Source organism: Nymphaea colorata, chromosome 7, assembly GCF_008831285.2.
Source record: "Nymphaea colorata isolate Beijing-Zhang1983 chromosome 7, ASM883128v2, whole genome shotgun sequence".
Lineage (NCBI taxonomy): Eukaryota > Viridiplantae > Streptophyta > Magnoliopsida > Nymphaeales > Nymphaeaceae > Nymphaea > Nymphaea colorata.
The window spans coordinates 5,858,505-5,878,728 of record NC_045144.1 but is presented as its reverse complement, the minus strand read 5'-3'; the positions used below and the strand labels follow the sequence as shown (position 1 = coordinate 5,878,728).

At 35.2% G+C, this 20,224-nt stretch overlaps 2 protein-coding genes across 3 annotated transcripts; both read right to left on the bottom strand.

The window, feature by feature from the left end:
* Positions 1-902: 902 nt before the first annotated feature.
* Positions 903-6,058, bottom strand: LOC116257792 (uncharacterized). Of its 2 annotated transcripts, XM_031634779.2 has the most exons (9): positions 5,801-6,058; positions 4,213-4,330; positions 4,019-4,083; positions 2,722-2,781; positions 2,460-2,618; positions 2,228-2,374; positions 1,561-1,775; positions 1,244-1,352; positions 903-1,143 (listed from the first exon to the last, which is right to left on the bottom strand). In XM_031634779.2, exons 1-9 carry the CDS (start codon positions 5,999-6,001, stop codon positions 1,063-1,065), a joined length of 1,155 nt encoding a protein of 384 aa, XP_031490639.1. In that variant the 5' UTR covers positions 6,002-6,058; the 3' UTR covers positions 903-1,062. The 2 variants fall into 2 exon arrangements, with proteins under 2 accessions (XP_031490639.1, XP_049934800.1); XM_050078843.1 differs by lacking the exon at positions 2,722-2,781.
* A 5,806-nt stretch (positions 6,059-11,864) lies between these two features.
* Positions 11,865-15,008, bottom strand: LOC116257696 (receptor-like protein 48). Its single transcript, XM_031634647.1, has one exon. The coding sequence runs from the start codon at positions 15,006-15,008 to the stop codon at positions 11,865-11,867; it is 3,144 nt and encodes a 1,047-aa protein (XP_031490507.1).
* Between the last annotated feature and the right edge of the window lie 5,216 nt (positions 15,009-20,224).

Here is a 20,224-nt window from a genome sequence, read left to right as displayed (position 1 = left end):
AAAGTAGGGATTGGTTAACCTGTAGTATCCTCGCATTTCCGAGATACCAATGCAAACCTGAACCCCGTGGGCTGGGGGCAAAAGGAGGACTTGCACTCTAACTTGGACAGTGGGATTCCCCTCCTTTTCACCCATAAATATATTTTGTAGATTTGAAGCAAATTTAACCATATCAAAAGGAAAAGCTGATTGAGACTCCAAATAATACTTGTATGTTTACATCTATTTGAACTATCTACTTCTTGGGATAACATTATAAGACATATCACATATATTCTTTTTTTTTTTTTCGAGCTTTTGAGTTTATCCGAACTAAGACCGCCTAACTCGAGCTTGATTTGTTTATGCAATCGAGTTCATTTCTTAGTTCGAACTTGACTCACTTACCAAACAAGTTCAGCTCGAGTCGAGTTTATCAAGTAGTGTGAGTCAAGCCCGAGTTAGCTCGACCCATTGAAAAGCCATAATGAGAAAAAATTAATAGGAAAATATTGGAGCATTTGCCTTCTAGAAAGTCAAATATTGGATGAATTCAGAAGAAAGATTGACTAATGCAATGTGGAAAAGAAAGCCCAAAAATTATCATTTAGGAAAAATTGGCAGGGTCCTCACTTTGTTTCCCTAGTTATGGTAATCTGTGTCTTTCGTTTAAAAAAAAAACGGGGTAAGTCCCCTTTCAAGTGACGGTGTTTTCTCTCCACACATGCCTCTGTAACTACTCAAAGAGTAAAGAGAGAGTAATATCATGCAAACATGTTGATGAGTGTTCCATGAGTCAAAAGAGGTTATATATTAACTCAATCTCAACTTGTCTATCATGTGTTGAGTTTGAGTTGCTCAATTTCTTATGGCCTCCACTTGCAACTTTTACTCTCATTTAAAAACAACAATGAGATATTAAGGAAAATGACAAAAATAGTAAAGTTGTTTGCCAATGAATTAAAGGAATACAAATTGCATATAAAGTAAATTGATCCTTTAAACGTAAACAAAATCATAGTTGCTACATTTTTTCATTTTTGTCACAAGAAGCAAAAAAAAATAAGTGGTTGGAAAGAAATCTCATGGTTGTGAATTATCCCTGTTCTTAAAGTCACTTAGAAAATTTCCAATTAACCTTTGGTCAAACACCATACTTGGAATCTGCAAATCAATAAAGGAAGTATTTAGCTTGCTTTAATTTGACATAACAGAAACAAAAGAAAAATTCATAGAACCATTTCATGCGAAGAGAAACACATACCCGGTCTCCAAAAAATACTTTTGAATTATTTGCAATAGCTTCGATGAATCGGAGTTCTAGATATTGAGGAGTAAGTTTCAACTTGTTCCCCTCTGCTTCTTTTAACATTCTGGCAAGTCATTGTACACAATTTCAATAAAAATGGAATATGTAAATCAATTGTTTGTAGAAAAAGTTAAGTCTTATTCATCGATTAACTATTAGACTTTCTTTTGTGGGCCACTTATTGTTTTTCTTACATTTTTTTTGAGTAATTTTGAAAGTGTACCACCACTTGAATACAATGCTCAAATAAAGTAAATGAAAAGGTATGTTACCTGTAATAATCAGCATCTGCTAGGCTCTTTTGGCGGTCTATATATATTTCATTCTCAATTTGTTCTTGTCTCTTCAAACTATCCTTCTCCATTAGCTTTTGCTCCATCATAATTTTACTAACTTGTGCATTTTTTTCTGCTTCTGTTAGAGCTATCATTTTCAGTGTTTCAGCTTCTTTCTCAGCAACTTTTTGCCTCTCTATAGCAATGAGCACCTTCAAGGCATGTAACTTGAAGTAAGATAAAAAAAATATAGGACTACTTTTTACAATTCAAATTTAATAAAGAAAGAAAAAAAATGTTGACTATAGTTGTAATTATCCTTATGAAAAGCAGAAAGTTCAAAGACAGATCAAAAGACAATCTAGAAAATGAAGACTAAGTTGAAAAAAATTTGAACATGATATATTATTTACAAATATGTATATGTACAATTATGCAACCTAAAATAGTTGTATATAAGTGTACAATTTTCACATGTATAACAGTTACCAATAATGCCACACCATTTTGTTCTAAAATTTTGAAATAAGACTCATTAATTCAAAGTTTAATCATAAAAATCACAATAAACCGTGAGGCTTAGTTCATTTGGGCAGTCATAATGTGATCCAATATGTTGAAAGAAAAGAAAAAGAACATCATGCTATCTGCATGGTTTAAATACCTTAGTGCGTTCTTCTTCCATTTGCTCATAATTCCTTCTTATGCTATCAGGAATCATTGGTTTTGTTATACGAACGCTAATAATTTCAATACCTGGAGCATAACGTGTGCAATCACCTTGAAGTGCAGCTTTCATTTTGTCATCAATCTGAAAGTCATTTAACATATTAATAGGCAATTCAAAGTAACATTATAAAAATATTTTTAACTTTTTTGCACTTATGAAATGTTACTTGATCAAACATGTCAACATAAACTTGTTGCAATGTATGCGCACTGCAAAATTGGTTGATCTCATGATGAATCTTATCATATATCCATGTCATATCATACTTTACTCCATAGTTCATCAACGTTTCATAGACATATTCTTTCCGAAGACGATTAACAACCTGCAAAAGGACATCTTGGAACCATAAGGGTCAACAAATGAGAATTAAAAGTAACATCCAATTGTGAAATTTAAGCAATATGATATGTTGTTATATATCATACCTCAATCTTCTCAAAATTGATCATAACTCCCCCTTTTGTACCACATGGAATATCTTTTACCTATTTTACAAGAATATATCTTTCAAAGATAAGACATCATATGAAATTTATAGTTTTTACTAAATTTCATATTACAAAGCTAGTTAAGGGTGAAAATGTTACTTGTGTTATAAAGACTTCATTACATTCACTGAGTAGCAGTTAGCACTTCCACAAGTCTCAAGTTTCACATATGATAATGCTCAAATAGCTACAATGGGTAAACTTTACATTCTATGGTGGAGTTGGGAACTAAATTGGATTCAAATAAATACTTTAATATACATTTAGTAAATAACTTTTTATAAAATATATAGTGTTAAATTATTTAAAGAATGTAGTCTCTTAAATAAGGGATAAGCCTCTGAATTAGATAAAAAATCACATTAAAACTATTTGATCTCCTTAAAAAATATGATTAGCTTTTATAAAGGAAATAATATAAAAGTAAAACAAAATATGGAAAAGAAAAATGAAATTACAACGTATTCATATATAATATTACAAAAGTATTTCTTAAACACCTACCAAGGACCTCACTGTATTTATTAAGTCAAAATTTTTATTAAAAATAAAAAATAATGGCTAAATAGTTAGTCTTGTCAATAATTTCAATTGACGCTAAAAAGCAAACTTCCTTCCAAAGGCATCACATAATTTGGTTTTATTTTTTAACTCAAGCATATGTAATAGAAAAGTAAGAAAAGCATAAAAAGTAAAAAATAACACATGATGACGGGTGAATTATGCATATTGTGCATTATATTGTTTCTGCTTTTATAGTATACAATTGCTTAAAAACTCATGTATGGATATCTTTGCTTCCTAAGTCTTTTGTGTATATTTTAAAAAATGTTGAAATTAATTGAAATTATAAAAATTGGTGCCAAGTCAGACATTCCAAAATCTATTTGAATAAATACAATTTAATAGTTGGACAACCATCCAATTTTGTTAAATACTATCAAATCATTTTATAGTTTTTATCTGATAATGTTACATACGTCATAAGTGAAAAAGTGAGTGTTGATGTTGATATACTTGTGATTGAAAAATGGAGTCCTCACATAATTGAACTTGAAACTTTTATTTCAGTACAAACTTTGAAGTTCTCTATGCTTGTCATATGAGATCTTTAGCTCAACAATTTTTGAAGTAGTTCAAGTTAAGAAGAGAGAAAATCTACATAAACAGTGAAAAAAAAGGTCGTGCAGATGCCTAGTAAGAACTGACAATTTTGATGTCTTTAAGTAAGTACCTGATCTGTTTGAATGGTCACTTGAATGGGTTCGTAACGGGTGATAGGCAGCTTCACATGAAAGCCTGAGAATCCAAATTGGTCCTTTGTTAACAAAAGAAGGATGCAAAAACTTGGGAAGTCCACATAAACTTTGCTCAAGAAGAATTGATGATGACAACAAAATGTATTTAACTTTGAGTTCATCAGCAAACCTGGAGATGTGATTGTGTTAAGAAGTGCACCGCCTCTCCAATATGTGCCGACATGACCTTCTGGAACTTGATGCAAAATTGAAGAATCTTCAGCATCTGACAGTGACGGCAGTTTGGCCTATAAAACTCTCTAGTTAGACACGATCACAGATAGGTCAAGTGTCCTTCATGCATAATCAGATAATATGCAAAGGAAAAATTTCAAACATGCAACTAAATATTTGAAAGTACCACAAAGTATACACCAAACTTCTTGTTATTGCCAAAAACACCCATATACATAAGTTTTTCGTGGTTGATTAATTATTGTTAAAATTCAAACAAAAATTATCTTGCCAACTAAAAATAATGCCGACAAGATATGCCTAACCTTGTTTAAGTTTTTTTTGTTTGATAACTTTACAACATCAATAAAAAGAAGTTGAATCCTTAACGGGGTTGGTGTAATGGATGGGGTAAAGGCTGGTAAGTGGCTAATATTAAAATCATTAGGCATCAACTTTTTATGCTACAAAAAGGACACCAAAGTCATGAATTTTTTGTCGCAAGGCGTCAAACTATAGTTTCAAAATTTTAACAGACTCAGTCTTCAAATTATATATATATATATATACGTGAGTGTGTGGGGAAAGTTGTTGGGCAGAAATTTTCACCTTTTGGAAGAGATTTTAACATCCAAGTATGCATGTGGCGACTTTTCTAATATAGATCTCACTTTGTTGACGCCTACCAAATGGGACCTCAAGAATATAAAAATGAAGTGACACCAGCAGTCAACGAGGTTCTCTGCGGGTAGCAGTCGCGGAACCAAGAGGGCCATGGCCCTCGTTCAGACTTTTCTAATACTAAGGGAAGACCTGAATCTAATTCGGATCATCTCATGAGATCCAAATCCAAAATAAGCACCGACATCTATGCCTACCTAAACTACATTGAATAATTCACAAAAAATAATAATTCGTGTCCAAAATTATATCGATGAATTAGATGATCTTGGGTTAAGTCTGTGCATTCTGGCCGCCTCCAGAGAAGAGCTCAACCAAACATATTAAAATAATTCAGAAAAATAATAAACTAGGTCCAAAATCACATTGATGAAGACGCTTGCTCTGTTAACGCTTTCCTGAAACTTCTTACTGAAACGGAGGATTAATATCTCAGTACATCGGTGAGACAGTGAGAGCCTAAACTTTTCCTTTCTTTCTTTTTTCTACACATGCAGTCTTCTTGACCAAGGAAAGGAAAAGAAAGAGAAAATGCATTTACACCCATCCAACGTGCTATGCCCCTCCTACCAATGATGCTTCCTTCAATCCCGAAGAGCTCAGCTTCTATAACAGAAGTTTAGGCTAAATTAAGAGATATTAAACTATACTAGCCTGAGCAAGTAAACAGAAGACGCTAGGTTGATCGGAAAGTAGCATGCTTTTGTTGATGGTACTGAATTAAGAGACACCAGAACCTCAAATATCTGAATAAATTTCAAAAACTAATCCACAGTTGAAGATGAGGCAATACGAAGGCGGTAAGTAGAAGAAAAACCAACAATTTCAAAAGACAAAAGCACAGAGAGAGAGAGAGAGATTACCAGAAAGAAGGCAACGAAGAAGAAGCTGAAGATGAGGATGGCAAGAGCAATGGCTAATAAGAGGAAGATGCGTGTTCTGCTGCCGGTAGTTGCAGGGATTCTGGGCGTGAAGAAGGAAACAACACGCGCGATGTCGTCCTCCATCGCCGGGGTTCTCTGTCTAACAAGAGGAACGGTACGTGCGATCTCATCAACCTCCATCTCCACAAGCACGAAGAGAGATAGAGAGAGAGAAAGAGAGGAGATGCAGGGGGGAGGGAGGAAACAGGGCGTAAATAATATAACGATCTTAGGGACCGTATAAATGATCTTGGAATTCCATGAAAGGCATCTTTACAGCAGGAGTCCTAGAATTTATAAGATTTACAAGAAAGCTCCTCTTACAAGCCCTCTTTCCAAAAGTCTCAAATTTTACTATTTTGAAAAAGAAGTTATGGTTATGGCTATTCGTTTAGAGAGGGAGGCTTGAGGCTTGCGGGGTACGTGTCAAGAGAAGCAGCCCTTGCAAAGTGGCCTCCAAATAACATACATAATAAAAGTTAATAATTTTTTCTAATTCATAATTAAATTAATTTTTGAAAGTATTATACTTGTTGGAATAGTGTTATCAAAATCAGCTTGCCACGGTGGGAGTGTCTTAAACGTTATTTATTTTTAAATAAATTTTTGAAATATTTATTCTTATATATATATATATATATATATAAATATATATATATAAGTGCTTCACCAAATTTAAGTATTTTTAAATAAGTATCCCTCCAACGAATTTTCTTAACTCCGCTAGCAATTTCAAAGTTTTGGCGTAATAAAAAAACATCAAAGTCGTCCTCCCCCTTTCAACACGTGCTTCCGGGGCTAGAGCATGACTTGTTGGTAGGGGGAGGGCGACGCCTTGTTAAAAGATTCTTATTTTTAATTAAAATTTTATATTTTTTTTCATTAATTTTTTTAAAATTTGTTTTTTGGTCGACAGACTCACTAATTTTGCAATATGACCAAGGTCAAGCTGCTTCTAGGCCCTTTTAAGATTGAAATGACAAAAATACCCTTAACGATAGACCAAAAAACGTAACGCTATAAGGGTGAAATTGGCATCTGAAAAATTGACTTTTTGTGCAACAACGATTGAACGGTGGAATACTGGTCCCTTTTTTTCTTGCCTTCTTTGAGTTACTAAAGAAGAAAATTGGTGTCTGGAGAAGTCGTTTTCATGGAAAAAGTGTAAAGTTCAGGACTTTCCCAGAAAAACCTCCGGGCCCCTTCATAACTCGGAACTGCCCATATCCGGACTCAATAAGTCCGAATACGGATTCTTTCCGGGATAGGGTTTGGGTTTGGATTTGAAATTGAATTCAGACTTGCATTTCTAAATTTGACTCTGGATCCAACTGGACATAAGATGCGACATTGACATGTCAAGATTCCTCACTTGGATCTGGATTTGATCATAAAAAGCTGCATATTATACCAACATCTGATTACCGACCCGATTTGATTTTCCTTAACGGATTCAACTATTTGGATCTAAATTTAGGTCCGAAATCTTCGTCAACCACGCCTGTCGCTCTCAAGAAGAAAAGGACGAAGTTTCCGAGTTGTGGAATTGGGTCGACTCCCAAATAAAATAATGCATATTATTGAGAAAGATGAAGTTTAGGGCGGCCGAAAGCTAGTTTGGAAAACAACTTCGTTTCGTCACTTTCTCCATCGGTCAAGTATTTTCCACCCATTGACTTGGCTCTAATATTAGGTACAGTTTTATTTTTTTAAATTAATTTTTGTTTGGAGGATTTAAATATGTCGGACGTTTGATGTCGTCACATCGTAAAAAATTAAAAATTTATCACTGAAAGTATCATAAACAATAGCTAAAGCACCATGAACCGCTCTTATGTTTACAGGTGAACATGAGCTGAGTCGAGCCTGAGTTTAGTCAGCTCGAGCTCGGATGAAGTTTAGGCGACCAAAAGCTAGTTCGGAAAACAACTTCATTTTGTCACTTTCTCGATCGGTCAAATATTTTCCACCCTTCCGACTTGGCCCTATCAGTAGCTATGATATTAGGTACACTTTTATTTTTTACAATTTAGTGTTGTTAATTTTTTTTTTTTGGAGGATTTAAATATGTCGGATGTTTGATGTCATTGATCCCTAAAAATAAAAAATCTATCACTGAAAGTATTATAAACAATAGCTTACACAATAAATCATCACTCATGTTTAGGGGTGAACATGAGTCGAGTTTAGTCAGCTTGAGCTTAGCTCAACTAATAAAACCTCGAGCTCAATAATAGCTCGATGGAAGCAGCTCGAGCTCGACTTGACAGTTACATGTTGAGCTCAAGCTCGACTCGATTAAGGCAAGATAAACTTGTTTGAATAGAATTGATATTCATCATTACGTGTTGAGCTCGAACTCGACTCTATTAAATCTCGACAAACTCATTTGAATAGAATTGATATTCATCCTTATGTTTTGAGCTCTAGCTCGACTCAATTAAGACTCGACAAACTCGTAAACTCATTTGAGTATGTCGACTTGATTAAGGCTCGACAAACTCGATTAAGGCTCAAGCTCAACTCGGCAATTAAGTGTTGAGCTCGAACTCAACTCGATTATTTGAACGAGTCGACTCATTAAACAAATGACTCGGCTCGAACTTGTTCATGAGCCGAGTTTTAACAAGTCGAGCTCGAGTAGATCAATTCGTTATTCACCCCTAATGATGCTCCCCAAAGTGACTGTTTTTTTAGCATTAGATTTTAATTTTTTTTAACCATTCGGTATTGTCGGAACTTGAATTTCCTCATGTTAATCTATATCAAACTGAGGCGGAGCCAAGGTCGGATCTTGTAAAAAATTTACATGTAATTTAAAAAAAATCATTTATTTTATTTTATGTAATTAAAAAAAATCACTTATTTTATATAAAAAATATTAAAAAATGATATTTCCGACCTAGTAAAAACTTGGAAACTTTAATCCGGCCCGGTTGATTTTGCGGTTCCACCCCTGATATGAAAGTGTTTTGATTGATATACATCCTCTCTCTTCCTCCATCAATATGAAGTAAAGTCTATACGAATTTATTTTTGTCTCTAAATTTGATAAAATAACTTAAAATATTTTGTAAATTTAACAAATCAAAATAAGGTGGTAGGTTGATTCACTTGAGCATATTCACAACATTGCTAAAAATTATGTAATCAGACCTTCAACATACTCTTTTCTTGTTTATTTTAATCATCTCCATGCAATTGCTTAAGATACAAAAAACTTAGATAATTTTGTCATTAAAAAGTTATATACAACTGCTCAGCTTTTGGACCATTAACAAATGAGCACCCAACTTTTCAAAGCCTAACAAATAGGCGCTCAAGTTTTTGTACATTTTTCAAATAACCACTCTCCACTTCTAGTGAAACAACATGCATTGAGAAGGGCAACATACAAATTTCTCCAATGAAAACAAAACATCTTAATATCACAAAAATATTTAAAAGAATAAAAAAATATCGCCGTCCTTGTCACTGGCCAGATGTGGAGGAGCCAGTGCCTCGCTGGACACCGAGCATGCTCGGGGTCCAGAAAGGATCAATATCGTGGTTCGGTCCAACTAGATCCAAACTTAGTATGTGAGGTTTTGCTTGAAACCCATGGCAGAGCTAGCTAGATATATTTGGCTGAGGGGCACTGTAAATATATAAAAATTTGGGGCTCAACAACATATAAATATCAAATGTATAGGCACTTACCCACACCTAGCCCCATGTGTCTCTGCCTCATATGAAAGCAGGTTGGATCGGCTCGCTTGGGCTTTAGCCCAGACTTCAATTTCTTTTTTAATTTACATGTAAATTTTAAAAAAATTTAGTTATTTTATATAATAATTTTGAAAAATGATATTTTGGCCTTAGTCAAAATTCCAAAACTTTAATTCGGTCATGAAAAATTTCTGACTCTGTCATTCAAAAACTTTAATTCGGTCATGAAAAATTTCTGTCTCTGTCTCTGTCTAGAATCTAAAGCCAGTTAGGAAACATGATGGGTTGTGCATGCATAAAACACATATTTCAACCTGATTCCAATAAACTAGTATTTGAGTTTCATTCCCGGACAGGTCTCAACCCACAAACTGTTACTTGGATCATGTTAGATGGACCAACTTTTTGATAGCGACAAAATCTTGTGAGAACCGATAGACCGGTTCTCGGTTCCATCAACATCACAAAAAATTCAATGACGTGGAGAAGAAAAAGTGAGGAAACAGGTTCTAAGAAACTGGACGATGGTCGGCCCAATTATAAATAAATCATCAATACCTCATCTTTCAATTTCCACGAAGAACAGTAATTCAATGAGTTGGTTTCGAGTCAAAGGTTCAATAAACTAATAAACTAAACGAGAGATAGGAACCAGTGGCGGAGCTATAAAGATTAGTTGGAAGGACACTCGTTCAAAAATACTTATATCTGGTGGGGCACTTATATAAGGATAAATGTTTAAAGATATCCATTTAAAAATAAAGAAATTTTAAGAGACACCAGTCACCGTGTGGCTCCACCGCTGATAGGAACACGTATATATGAAGGACCATTTAAGTTATTGATGAATATAAAATGGCTTTTAAGTGAGCAGAAGCTTAACAACCCAACCCATTGGGCCTGGGGTCTTAAGTTATGTCAAGATGACCTGAGTGGGATATGAACTAAAAAATGGTACCCATGAAAACCGAATGAGTGATGTACCTTCTATACACCCACTTGCCTGACTATTTATGTTACGCCCCTTAGGCTGAAAATGAGACCACTTAAAATAAACCATATTTAAGTGAAGCATGCTATATTTTTTACGCAACTTGATATGACAATATATTTAGAGAAGGTAATGTCTTTGTCAAACGCTCTTAAGACAGCCGGAAGTTGTATGGATGAAGCATATCAAGTGGAAATTACATTAGATGGTCTTCCTGTGGAGCTGGTTATGTGCACACACTCGTGTATATACCCTTGTCAATGCAGAAAAAAAGGTTTATTTAGAAGGGCAAAAAAAGGTTATGAGAAAGTTAAAAGTTTAGAATATGCTTTTTTTTATTAAAAAAATTTGAAAATACCCCAAACCCCATTTGTTTTTCCTTCAACGTATGTTTGCTGCTTGTCAATATTGTGGCCGAAAAAGCCAGACCACTAAATCATGTTATGATATTCCTCATGCTTTGAGCTAGAAATTTCGGGTTATGGGGTACTCTAAGTTTAAATTTGGAGGTTTAAGATGCACTTATGGTTTGCTGAGCTTATATATTTATTTCTGATCTTCTACTGATGGTGAGAAAATGGAATAAATGGAAACTAAGTATGATGTTGTTCAGTACGTCTATGGAAGTTGAGTACCTATTATTATTATTTTTTACTATTCAGTAATTTCTTTGAGAAAAAGTTAACGGCAAATTAAAAACACAAAATCAACTATAAACATAGAAAATGCATTGTTTCAACAAAAGTGCTTTAAAGCCAGATCAAACCAAAAAAACAGTAAAAACAACTTGTTTAAAAAAAATTGAAAAAAACACAATTTTCTTGTTTTTTCTCATTTTTATGTTTTTTACATTTTTTAATTACCACGTATTTCTTTTAGACCTTTCTCTCTATTTCACAACGATTAATTATTTTAAAATTTACCAATTGTTGAAACATGAGTGTGTGTGTGTATATATATATATATCTTCTAGCTAACAATTGACTATTAATCCAATTAAATAAACACAATTGATTCAGGTTCCGTGATCACTCAAATTAGGCTTGTTAAATTGTTAAGACAAGTTGAAATGAGCGCACTATCAATTGAGTTGGTTCAAGCTATAAGCTTTTTTTTTTTTTCAATTTTATAGTCCAATCAATCCAAGTAAGGGTTTTCTCGGGTAAGATTCCTTTTTCCCAATTGCAACACATTTATATGTTTTCTTGGCAAGATGACAATACATGCATTAATACAACTGAAGAAAAAAAAAGAGTAAAAGAAAACGAGTGAAACAAACACAAACACCAAAAGTACAACATATTACTACCTAGCATTACGTGAAGGCTTGAACTTGAAAGATTTATAGAGGAAACCTTGCATGAGAAATTCGGCCACTCTGTCGATTAAATTCCAATACCAGTTGCTAAATCCTTCGATCAACAAGGTGGGTAGAGTTATCATGAAAAGTCCAATGGCAAATCCAATACCCAACGCTCCAATCCACTCCCATTTTTTTCTCTGATCTTCATTTCCTCTCCTGTTAACAAATGCTTGTTGACGAACACCATCATTATCTCTTCCTCCAGAGCACGACCGATGCACTTGTGACCCACAAAGGCCAGGGTTTCCCTCAAAAGAAGATTCATCAAAAGTACTGAACTGCTTTCCTTGCGGTATGCTTCCATGCAAATCATTGTATGACAAGTTTAACACTTCAAGAAATGTAAGATTAGAGAGTTCCACCGGTACACCTCCAGACAAGTGATTATTAGAAAGATCCAATGCTTCGATCCATTGCACGTTTCCAAGTGATTCTGGAATGGTGCCACTCAGATTGTTGTTGGAGATGTTCAGTAAGACTAAGCCCTTCAACATTCCAATCTCATCTGGAATTCTGTCACAGAACATATTGCTAGACAGGTCGATGATGAACATGGTGTTGCTAATCTCTGGAATCACCATAGTCGTTCCCTTGAAGGTTTGCACCACTGAAACCGTATAATAGCCAAGCCTAGAGGTGAGATAACCATTCCATTTTGATTCATTCACCATCATATCTTTTAAACTTGTAAACAATTCCTGTGGAAGAGACCCTGATAAATGGTTGCCAGAGATATCCAAGATATGGAGAGAGGAAAAGGCTTCTCCTGAACCAGAAAGTGTGATGGGTCCATGGAGATGGTTGGCCCTCAAAACCAGCACTTTCAATTTGGGAAAACTGCTCAACCAAGAGGGAAATGTGTCATTGAACTGATTATTCCCCAGATCCAAAACCACCAAATTTATGCAATTGTGGAAAGCCCTCGGACCAATTTTCCCACTCAATAAGTTGTTGCCGAGGCTGACGAGTTCCAAAGTGTCATTCATGGGTGGAACTTGACCTTGCAAATGATTTTCTGCAAGATTCAAGACCCTCAGAGGAAGGCTGCAAAGACACTTTGGTATGGTGCTGGTGAGAACATTGTTTGAAATATCCAGTGCCTCGAGCTTAGTCCAATTGCAAATGAAGGTCGGGATCTCTCCAACAATACGATTGTTGAGGGCAGAGAAGTATCTAATTTGGGAATTCTGCAAGCTACTACCGTTGACTGCTTCAAATCCATCTATGTTATTATGATTCAGAAGTAGAGTTACCAGATAAAAATTCCTCCATAACCAAGATGGTACCTTCCCTCTCACCCTATTATTAGAAAGGTCCAGGGTACCAAGATTTACTTTCTGAGGGAATGGGGGAAAGCTGTCGATGTTGCATGAACTTAAGTTCAATGCGAGAAATTGCAAATAGCCAACATAAGAGTAGCTAGAATTTGGCGGTTCCAGTTCTGTCAGTCCCTTATTGTTGGAAAGATCCAATATTTGGAGGTTTCGCAAGCTCATGAATGGGGAGAGATCCATAGTCCCATTAAAACAGTTGGAGGAAAGGTCAGCTTTGATCAATGCAGAAAGGGTGCTAATTGAGGAAGGGATGATGCCACTAAAGCAATTGTTCTCTAGAAGCAAAAAGTTCAACTTCGGAAGCTGATTAAAGAAGTTGGGAACCGAACCATTGAATCTGTTATTTGCAAGATCCAGAAGTTCTAAGGAGGGGAGGTTGAGAAGAGAAGAGGGGATGCTTCCGGTTAGCATGTTGCTGGAGAGCATTAGTCTTTTTAGTGAAGGGAGATTTACAATGGCTGCAGAGATGCCCCCAGTCAATTGGTTGCCAGAGAGGTCAAGGTACTCTAGAGTGGGTAGGTTGAAAAGGCAAGATGGAATCGTCCCACTTAAGAAGTTGCCCCCAAGGCTTAGGGTAGTGAGGCTGGATGAACAGAAACCTTCAGGAATAGAACCTTTCAGATTGTTGGATGAGAGATCCACTTCGACTAGTCTATCTGAGGCCCAAGTTGATGGAAGGCTTCCATTATTTGCACATCCACGTAGGTACAAGTGCGTCAATTTGGTGAGATTCGAGAGCACCACAAGGTCACCATGCAGTTTCGCAGGACTTAGACCCAGATACTGAATGTTGCTACTTGATGGAATAGCTTTTGAGGGTAGAGACACAACCAAATCATCATTACCTAAGACATCTAGAATCTCTAATTCTGGCAGTAGAAAAATGCCTGAAGGAAAGCTACGGATAAAACTTTCTTCCAACTTGAGAACCCGTAAGGAGGTGAAATTCTGAAAGAACTCTGGTATGTAGAACAATTCGTTCTGACTCAGATTCATGTAAGCGAGGGAGCGCAGTTGGAGAATGGATTCATCCAAAATGCCAGAGATATTACACTTCCTTAGGCTGAGGGTTTGCAAACCTGGAAGGGACGGCATCGTAATCACACTCACGCTTTTGCTGCCCATGCGGATGTAATCGAGGGCGAGGTGCTGCAAACTGCTTAACCCTCTTACAAGATTGGTAAATCTATTGTTCTCGAGTAGTAAGTTATATCCAGAGAGACTAAGATAGACCAGCCTTGAAAGTTGCGAGATCTCCATTGGAACCGCTCCTTCGAATAAACAGTACGACAAGTCAAGGTGAGTCAAGTGAGTGAGTTCCCCGAGCCTCTTTGGGATTTCACCACCGAATCCATTGTGGCTAAGATCAAGAACCCGAAGATGTGAAAGTTCGAATAAAGAAGGGTCGAGCTTACTACTGTTGTAGAAAGGCCAGTTGGAGTAGAAAGACCAATTGGAAACACTGGATATTTGCAGTGCAGTAGGGAAGCCAGTTTTGTCGCAGGTAACGCCTTCCCAGTGGCAGCAGTTTGTCCCCTTCTTCCACGAGCTCAGCCTGCTGGGCTGAAGGGCAATATCTTGCTTGAATTGGAGGAGGGCGGCACTCTGGTTAGAGAGGCACAAAGGCGCTGAATCCTTAGAAGCATAAGCCGGGGCACTGATGATCAGGAGACTCATGAAAAGAAAGAAGAAGGAGGAGGAGTTGCGTGGCAGGAATGATGGCAAGGCAGCAAGGGGCGAATCATATCCCATCGTCCTACGGAACACTGTTGAATTCGGAGTGGAATGTTTGGTCCAGCTCATAGTTAGAGAGCTCGATGCTCTCCTATTTATTTTATTGTGGAAGATTCGCCAAGGAAATTGAGTGGTCACCAACCGGCCAAACATTAATGCCAAGGAGCTGATCAACATCTGATCATCTGTTCCAGCATCCTCTTGTCAACAATGTGAATGGAATAATTTGGCACTTACCTTGCCAACCACGTTGTGCATGGACTTCACTTGGAGCTAGCTTTAACCTTTCGGATTTGGATAATTTCAAGCATCGTTTTCCGTTATGATGCTAAAGAACAGTTATTCCGCTAAACTTGATTATATAAATGGATACAATATAGTTTCTTTAGCAAAATTCATACTATTGATATCTTTGTCAATGAAATCATGATTATATTAGTCCAACAAGTTTTTTATGTATTGTCAGCGTAGATTTTTCAAGATCTTGATATTCCTTCTTATACATCCAAATGATTCGGAACTCGTCAGATGTCGAGTAAATATTGTAGAGCATACATACATATATCAATATTTGAATGAATGCATGGTATTAAGGGTGTGAATAGATTGGCACATAAAAATTATGTTGCGCCATTTGAACATCCATGCATCTCCTAATAGTTATGTATATAGTTTTATGTTCCCTACCTTAAAACAATTCAGATCATTAACTAAAAATGTTGCCAATGTCACAGTCGGTCTGCAACAGCCAACATCATTTGATAAATTTGAGATAAATATTCTATTTAACAAATGACAATATACCAAGGGCACCAAAAATCAATTGCTTACATTACAACAAAATGCATGCTTAAACCTTAGGAAACACCCTTTAGCTCATTACAGTTTGAATTGGATGTAATTTTTAGCTTATATTTTATATATGCTTATTCGAATTTGGATTTGAATGTATAAGAAGAAAAGTCCATGCCATAACCATATCCAAATTAACCCAATTAGAATCCGACTTTTACGTTTATAACCAAATCAAAAACCATCGTTCAAATGTACATCAGAATCTGAACACATTATTATATACTAATAACTGACTTTTCAAGTATATAAATATAATGGATATGTGATATTTCTTTAAAACTAAATCCAAATTCGACCCAAATCTGAATACAATCAGATATTTTTTTGAAATCAATTGTGACACAGAATATGATCAGATGTAATTTTTTAAATCTGAATCTGACCTAATTTCTTAATCAGTTGTTAGGAACTTAATTGGATATTTAATCGGAATCCGATTCATTTGACATTTCCTATTGGTTGTGGTTTAGCCCTATATAAAAATTTTGCAAAAATTACATTTTGAAAAAATTAAGAAAAAATTACATGTAAATTAAGAAAAAAATTGTTTGTTTTATATAAAAGTTTTGAAAAATGATATTTCGACGGTAATCAAAATTTAGAAACTTTAATTCGGTCATCCTCATAAAAAATTTCTATCTCCGCGTCATTGCTGTGTACTCCAAAGGAATAAAGAGGGAAGACTCTATCAATAGAACGTCACGAACACGATCATGAGATCTTCTATTCAGCTATTGTCCTTCTCATAAGGTCAATGATTCCAACTGTGAGTTACGGTCATGGCGTTGCATGAGAACCTGTCCTCAACATGGTCCTTCTCCATGAAATGGAAGAGATTAAGACTGGTGTCAGTGGTTGACACTTTTGTGTATGTGCACAAATTTATTCACTACATTGCTAAAAAATTATGTAATCAGACCTTCAACATACTCTTTTCTTGTTTATTTTAATCATCTCGATGCAATTGCTTAAGATACAAAAAGCTTAAATAATTTCGTTATGAAAAAGTTACATACAGATGCTCAGCTTTTGGACCATTAACAAATGAGCACCTAACTTTTCAAAGCTAACGAATAGGCGCTCAAGTTTTTGTACATTTTTCTTATCACCACTCACCACTTCTAATGAAACAACATGAATTCAGAAGGGCAATTTTGTACATTGGTGTCAGTGGTTGACACTTTTGTAAATTTATATGTAAATTTTAGAAAATTTCATTTGTTCTATATAAAAATTTTGAAAAATGGTATTTCGGCCTTAATCAAAATTTAGAAACTTTAATTCATGAAAAATTTCTAGATGCTTCCCTAAAGCCAGTTAAGAAACGATTAGGTTTGTGTATGTATAAAACACAGATTTCAACCCATTGAGTTTCATTCCCGGACAGGTCTCAATCCACAAATTGTTACTTGGATCTTGTTACATGGACCAACGTTTTGATGGCGACAAAATCTTATCTTTAAAATTAAGCTTTTGAAGCGATAGACCGGTTCTCGGTTCCATCAACATCACCAAAAATTCTATGACGTGTGGAATGTGCAACTTTAGAAGAAAAAATGTGGAAACAAGGTCTAAGAAACTATGCAATGATCGGCTCAATCATAAATAAATCATCAATACCTCATCTTTCAATTTCCACGAAGAACAGGAATTCAATGAGTTGGTTTCGAGTCAACGGTTCAATAAACTAAACGAGGGAAGGGGATAGATAAGAAGAGGTATATATTATGGACAATTTAAGTTATTGATGAAAATGAGATCTGAAAAGATCTGAATTAGTTCCTCTATTTACTTTGTGTTTGTAGTTTTGAGTTATGTGATGATCTAAACGGGATAACCCCATTCGTCGTGGATGACACTTTTGATTGTGAGCACAAACTTTTGTTATTTTCAGAAATATCTGTCAACAATAGATGAGAAAAAAAATGTTTAGAGATCCAAAAGAACATACAAAATGTTTATGTGCAGAGCAAATCTAATAAGATTGTAAACTCAATGGCATTTTCTTGATTTCTCAATATATAAATCAATCTGATGATATCATATCTAAAAACAATTTGTTAATTTTTATTTTTTATAGACATTAATGGGCACTGCTCATATGCAGTGGTAGAACTACAAATTTTTTATTGACGAACATATTAAGTTTAAAATACAAACTTTAAGAAGCACTCAGTGTAAAAAAACTGAAAATTAATAAAGTTTATATGTATAATAAAATAAATTTGTGGGCAGAAATTGCCAACATCGCGTTACAACATAGCTCGGCCACTGCTAATATCATATGGTTTGCAGACTTTAAAGCTACTTATGATCGTGCTACTAGCGGTCACAAAATGAAATATATAGAAACCATTTCAGTGTGGATCTATGACATATGGACACTTTTTTTTTTTTTTCATTTGCAATAATCAATACTTTTTAGGGAAAAAGTTAACGTGAAAATAGAAACAGAAAATCAACAATGGCTTCCATAGCCACAGAAAACTCATTTTCTAAACAAAAACTCATTTTCTAAACAAAAAAGTGTTAAAATCATTAAAAGCAGGTCCGCCCAAAAACAGTAGGAAATGCAGCATGAAAAGAATACAAAAAAACACTTTTTTTCATTCATGTTTTTACGTGTACTTGATAATGACTTTATGTATGTATGAAAATTGAATAGGGACTTGATAAAGTGGATTGAATTGACTGGCTGATTAATAATAATTACATAATCTTTTATACATACATAGTTCAGATGTTTCATAAACCCAAGAGAGAGGATTTATCTGCTATTCTTTTAAAGCAATAAATCATCCTAGGAATGATAAAAATAAATAATGTATAAACATTATTAATCACATGAAAATACATATAATGTAAAAAATAATATAATTAAATATTAAATATAAGTTAGCAGGCCGAGTTGGCCCACCCAAGGTTAAAATGGAAAAAAATAGAAAGACTCCGTCAAAATTTGAGAATGTTATGAACACCGTGCTTACCTCTTCGATTCAGCTAAGGACCCAAAGCCTTCAACCTCATAAGGTCAAATCAGGGATATTCCAAAAGTGAGTGATGGTTGAGCCCGTGGTCCAACATTTGTCCTTCTCCATGGAATGGAATAAAAAGGAATGAAATGGAAGATATTAAAGTCTGGTTGATACGTTTGATGGAGAGTCATATATGAACCTTTAATGAAAGTTCATTTTTATCTTTAGGGTCTTGCTCTCATCTGGTCAAAAATAAAAATTTCGAATTTTTGTTGATGGGTGCACAAAATTCACTTGGTTCTATCCATTGAAGAAGAACTATGATTTCTTTAAAGTTTTTGTTCACTTTTATAGATATGTTAAAAATTCCAATCCGATGGTGGTGGAGAGTACAATAGTCAAAATTTCATTCATATTGTCTTGATAAAATGGAAATAAAATGACCCCAAGGGGTGGTAGCGCACTGGGCGGCAAGGTGGTCTTGCTCCTCTAATGGCTTGGTTCGAGTTCTTGGAGCGACCACTGTCACGTCCCAACCCGCACTACTCTTGGCCTGTAAAAGGGCCCGACGCAGTTCTGTGAAAACCCCGGGGGGCGGGCACAGAGGGGGGGCCGAAGGTCTCTCTTAGGGGCGGTGGCAATGAACCGCTCACCCCTAAAAAAATGAAAAAAAAAAAAGGAAATAAAATGACAAACATCGTGTCAAGCAGAATGGCATGCTGAAAGAAAGTATAGACAATGATGTTCTATTCCAACACACCAAAAACTTTTTTTGGATAAAAGCTTTTTCTATTGCCGTCTACGTGATCAATGGACTACCATCATCCACTTTAAATATGTACTCTTCTTATTTTCATGTTTTTGGAAAGCATCCATACTATGATGTTTTTCTTATCTACATGGATATCAAGAATCAAATTTTGATCCAAAATCATTATCATGCATTTTGCTTGAATATAGCACACAGTTCAGGGGTTATAGATGTCTTCGTCCTCCAACTGGCAGAATATACATGTCACGGGTGAAGGAATTTTTCCCTCTAAAGAACCCGCTAGTCTTCATCGATAAGAGCAGCTTGAGGGAGAATTCACTTAATTTATCCATGACTAAATTAAAGATGATTTACGTGCCAGCCGACCAATGTATACTTCAGTTTTAGACTCTCACAATAGCACTAGTGAACTCACTTCCCTCTCGACCATATTAACAGATAAAAAATAATGTTGATTGATCCAAAACAGTATACAAATTGTTTATGTATAGATCAAATCTAATAAGGCTTTAAAATCAATTGTTTTTTTTTTTTTAATTCTCAGCGTATAACTCAATCCGATCAATATGATTTCTAGGAACAAATTTTTTATTTTTATGCTGTTTAGGCATTAATGTGCGGGTGCGCATATG

What these genes read in the sequence shown, in the direction of transcription:
- LOC116257696 (XM_031634647.1), bottom strand. Translation starts at nt 15,008, where the DNA reads ATGGGATATGATTCGCCCCTTGCTGCCTTGCCATCATTCCTGCCACGC.
- LOC116257792 (XM_031634779.2), bottom strand. Translation starts at nt 6,001, where the DNA reads ATGGAGGTTGATGAGATCGCACGTACCGTTCCTCTTGTTAGACAGAGA. An exon ending in ATGTTGACATGTTTGATCAA is followed by an intron (nt 2,375 to 2,459) that starts GTAACATTTCAT and finishes AATGACTTTCAG; the next exon opens with ATTGATGACAAAATGAAAGC. An exon ending in AAGTATTTTTTGGAGACCGG is followed by an intron (nt 1,144 to 1,243) that starts GTATGTGTTTCT and finishes ATTGATTTGCAG; the next exon opens with ATTCCAAGTATGGTGTTTGA.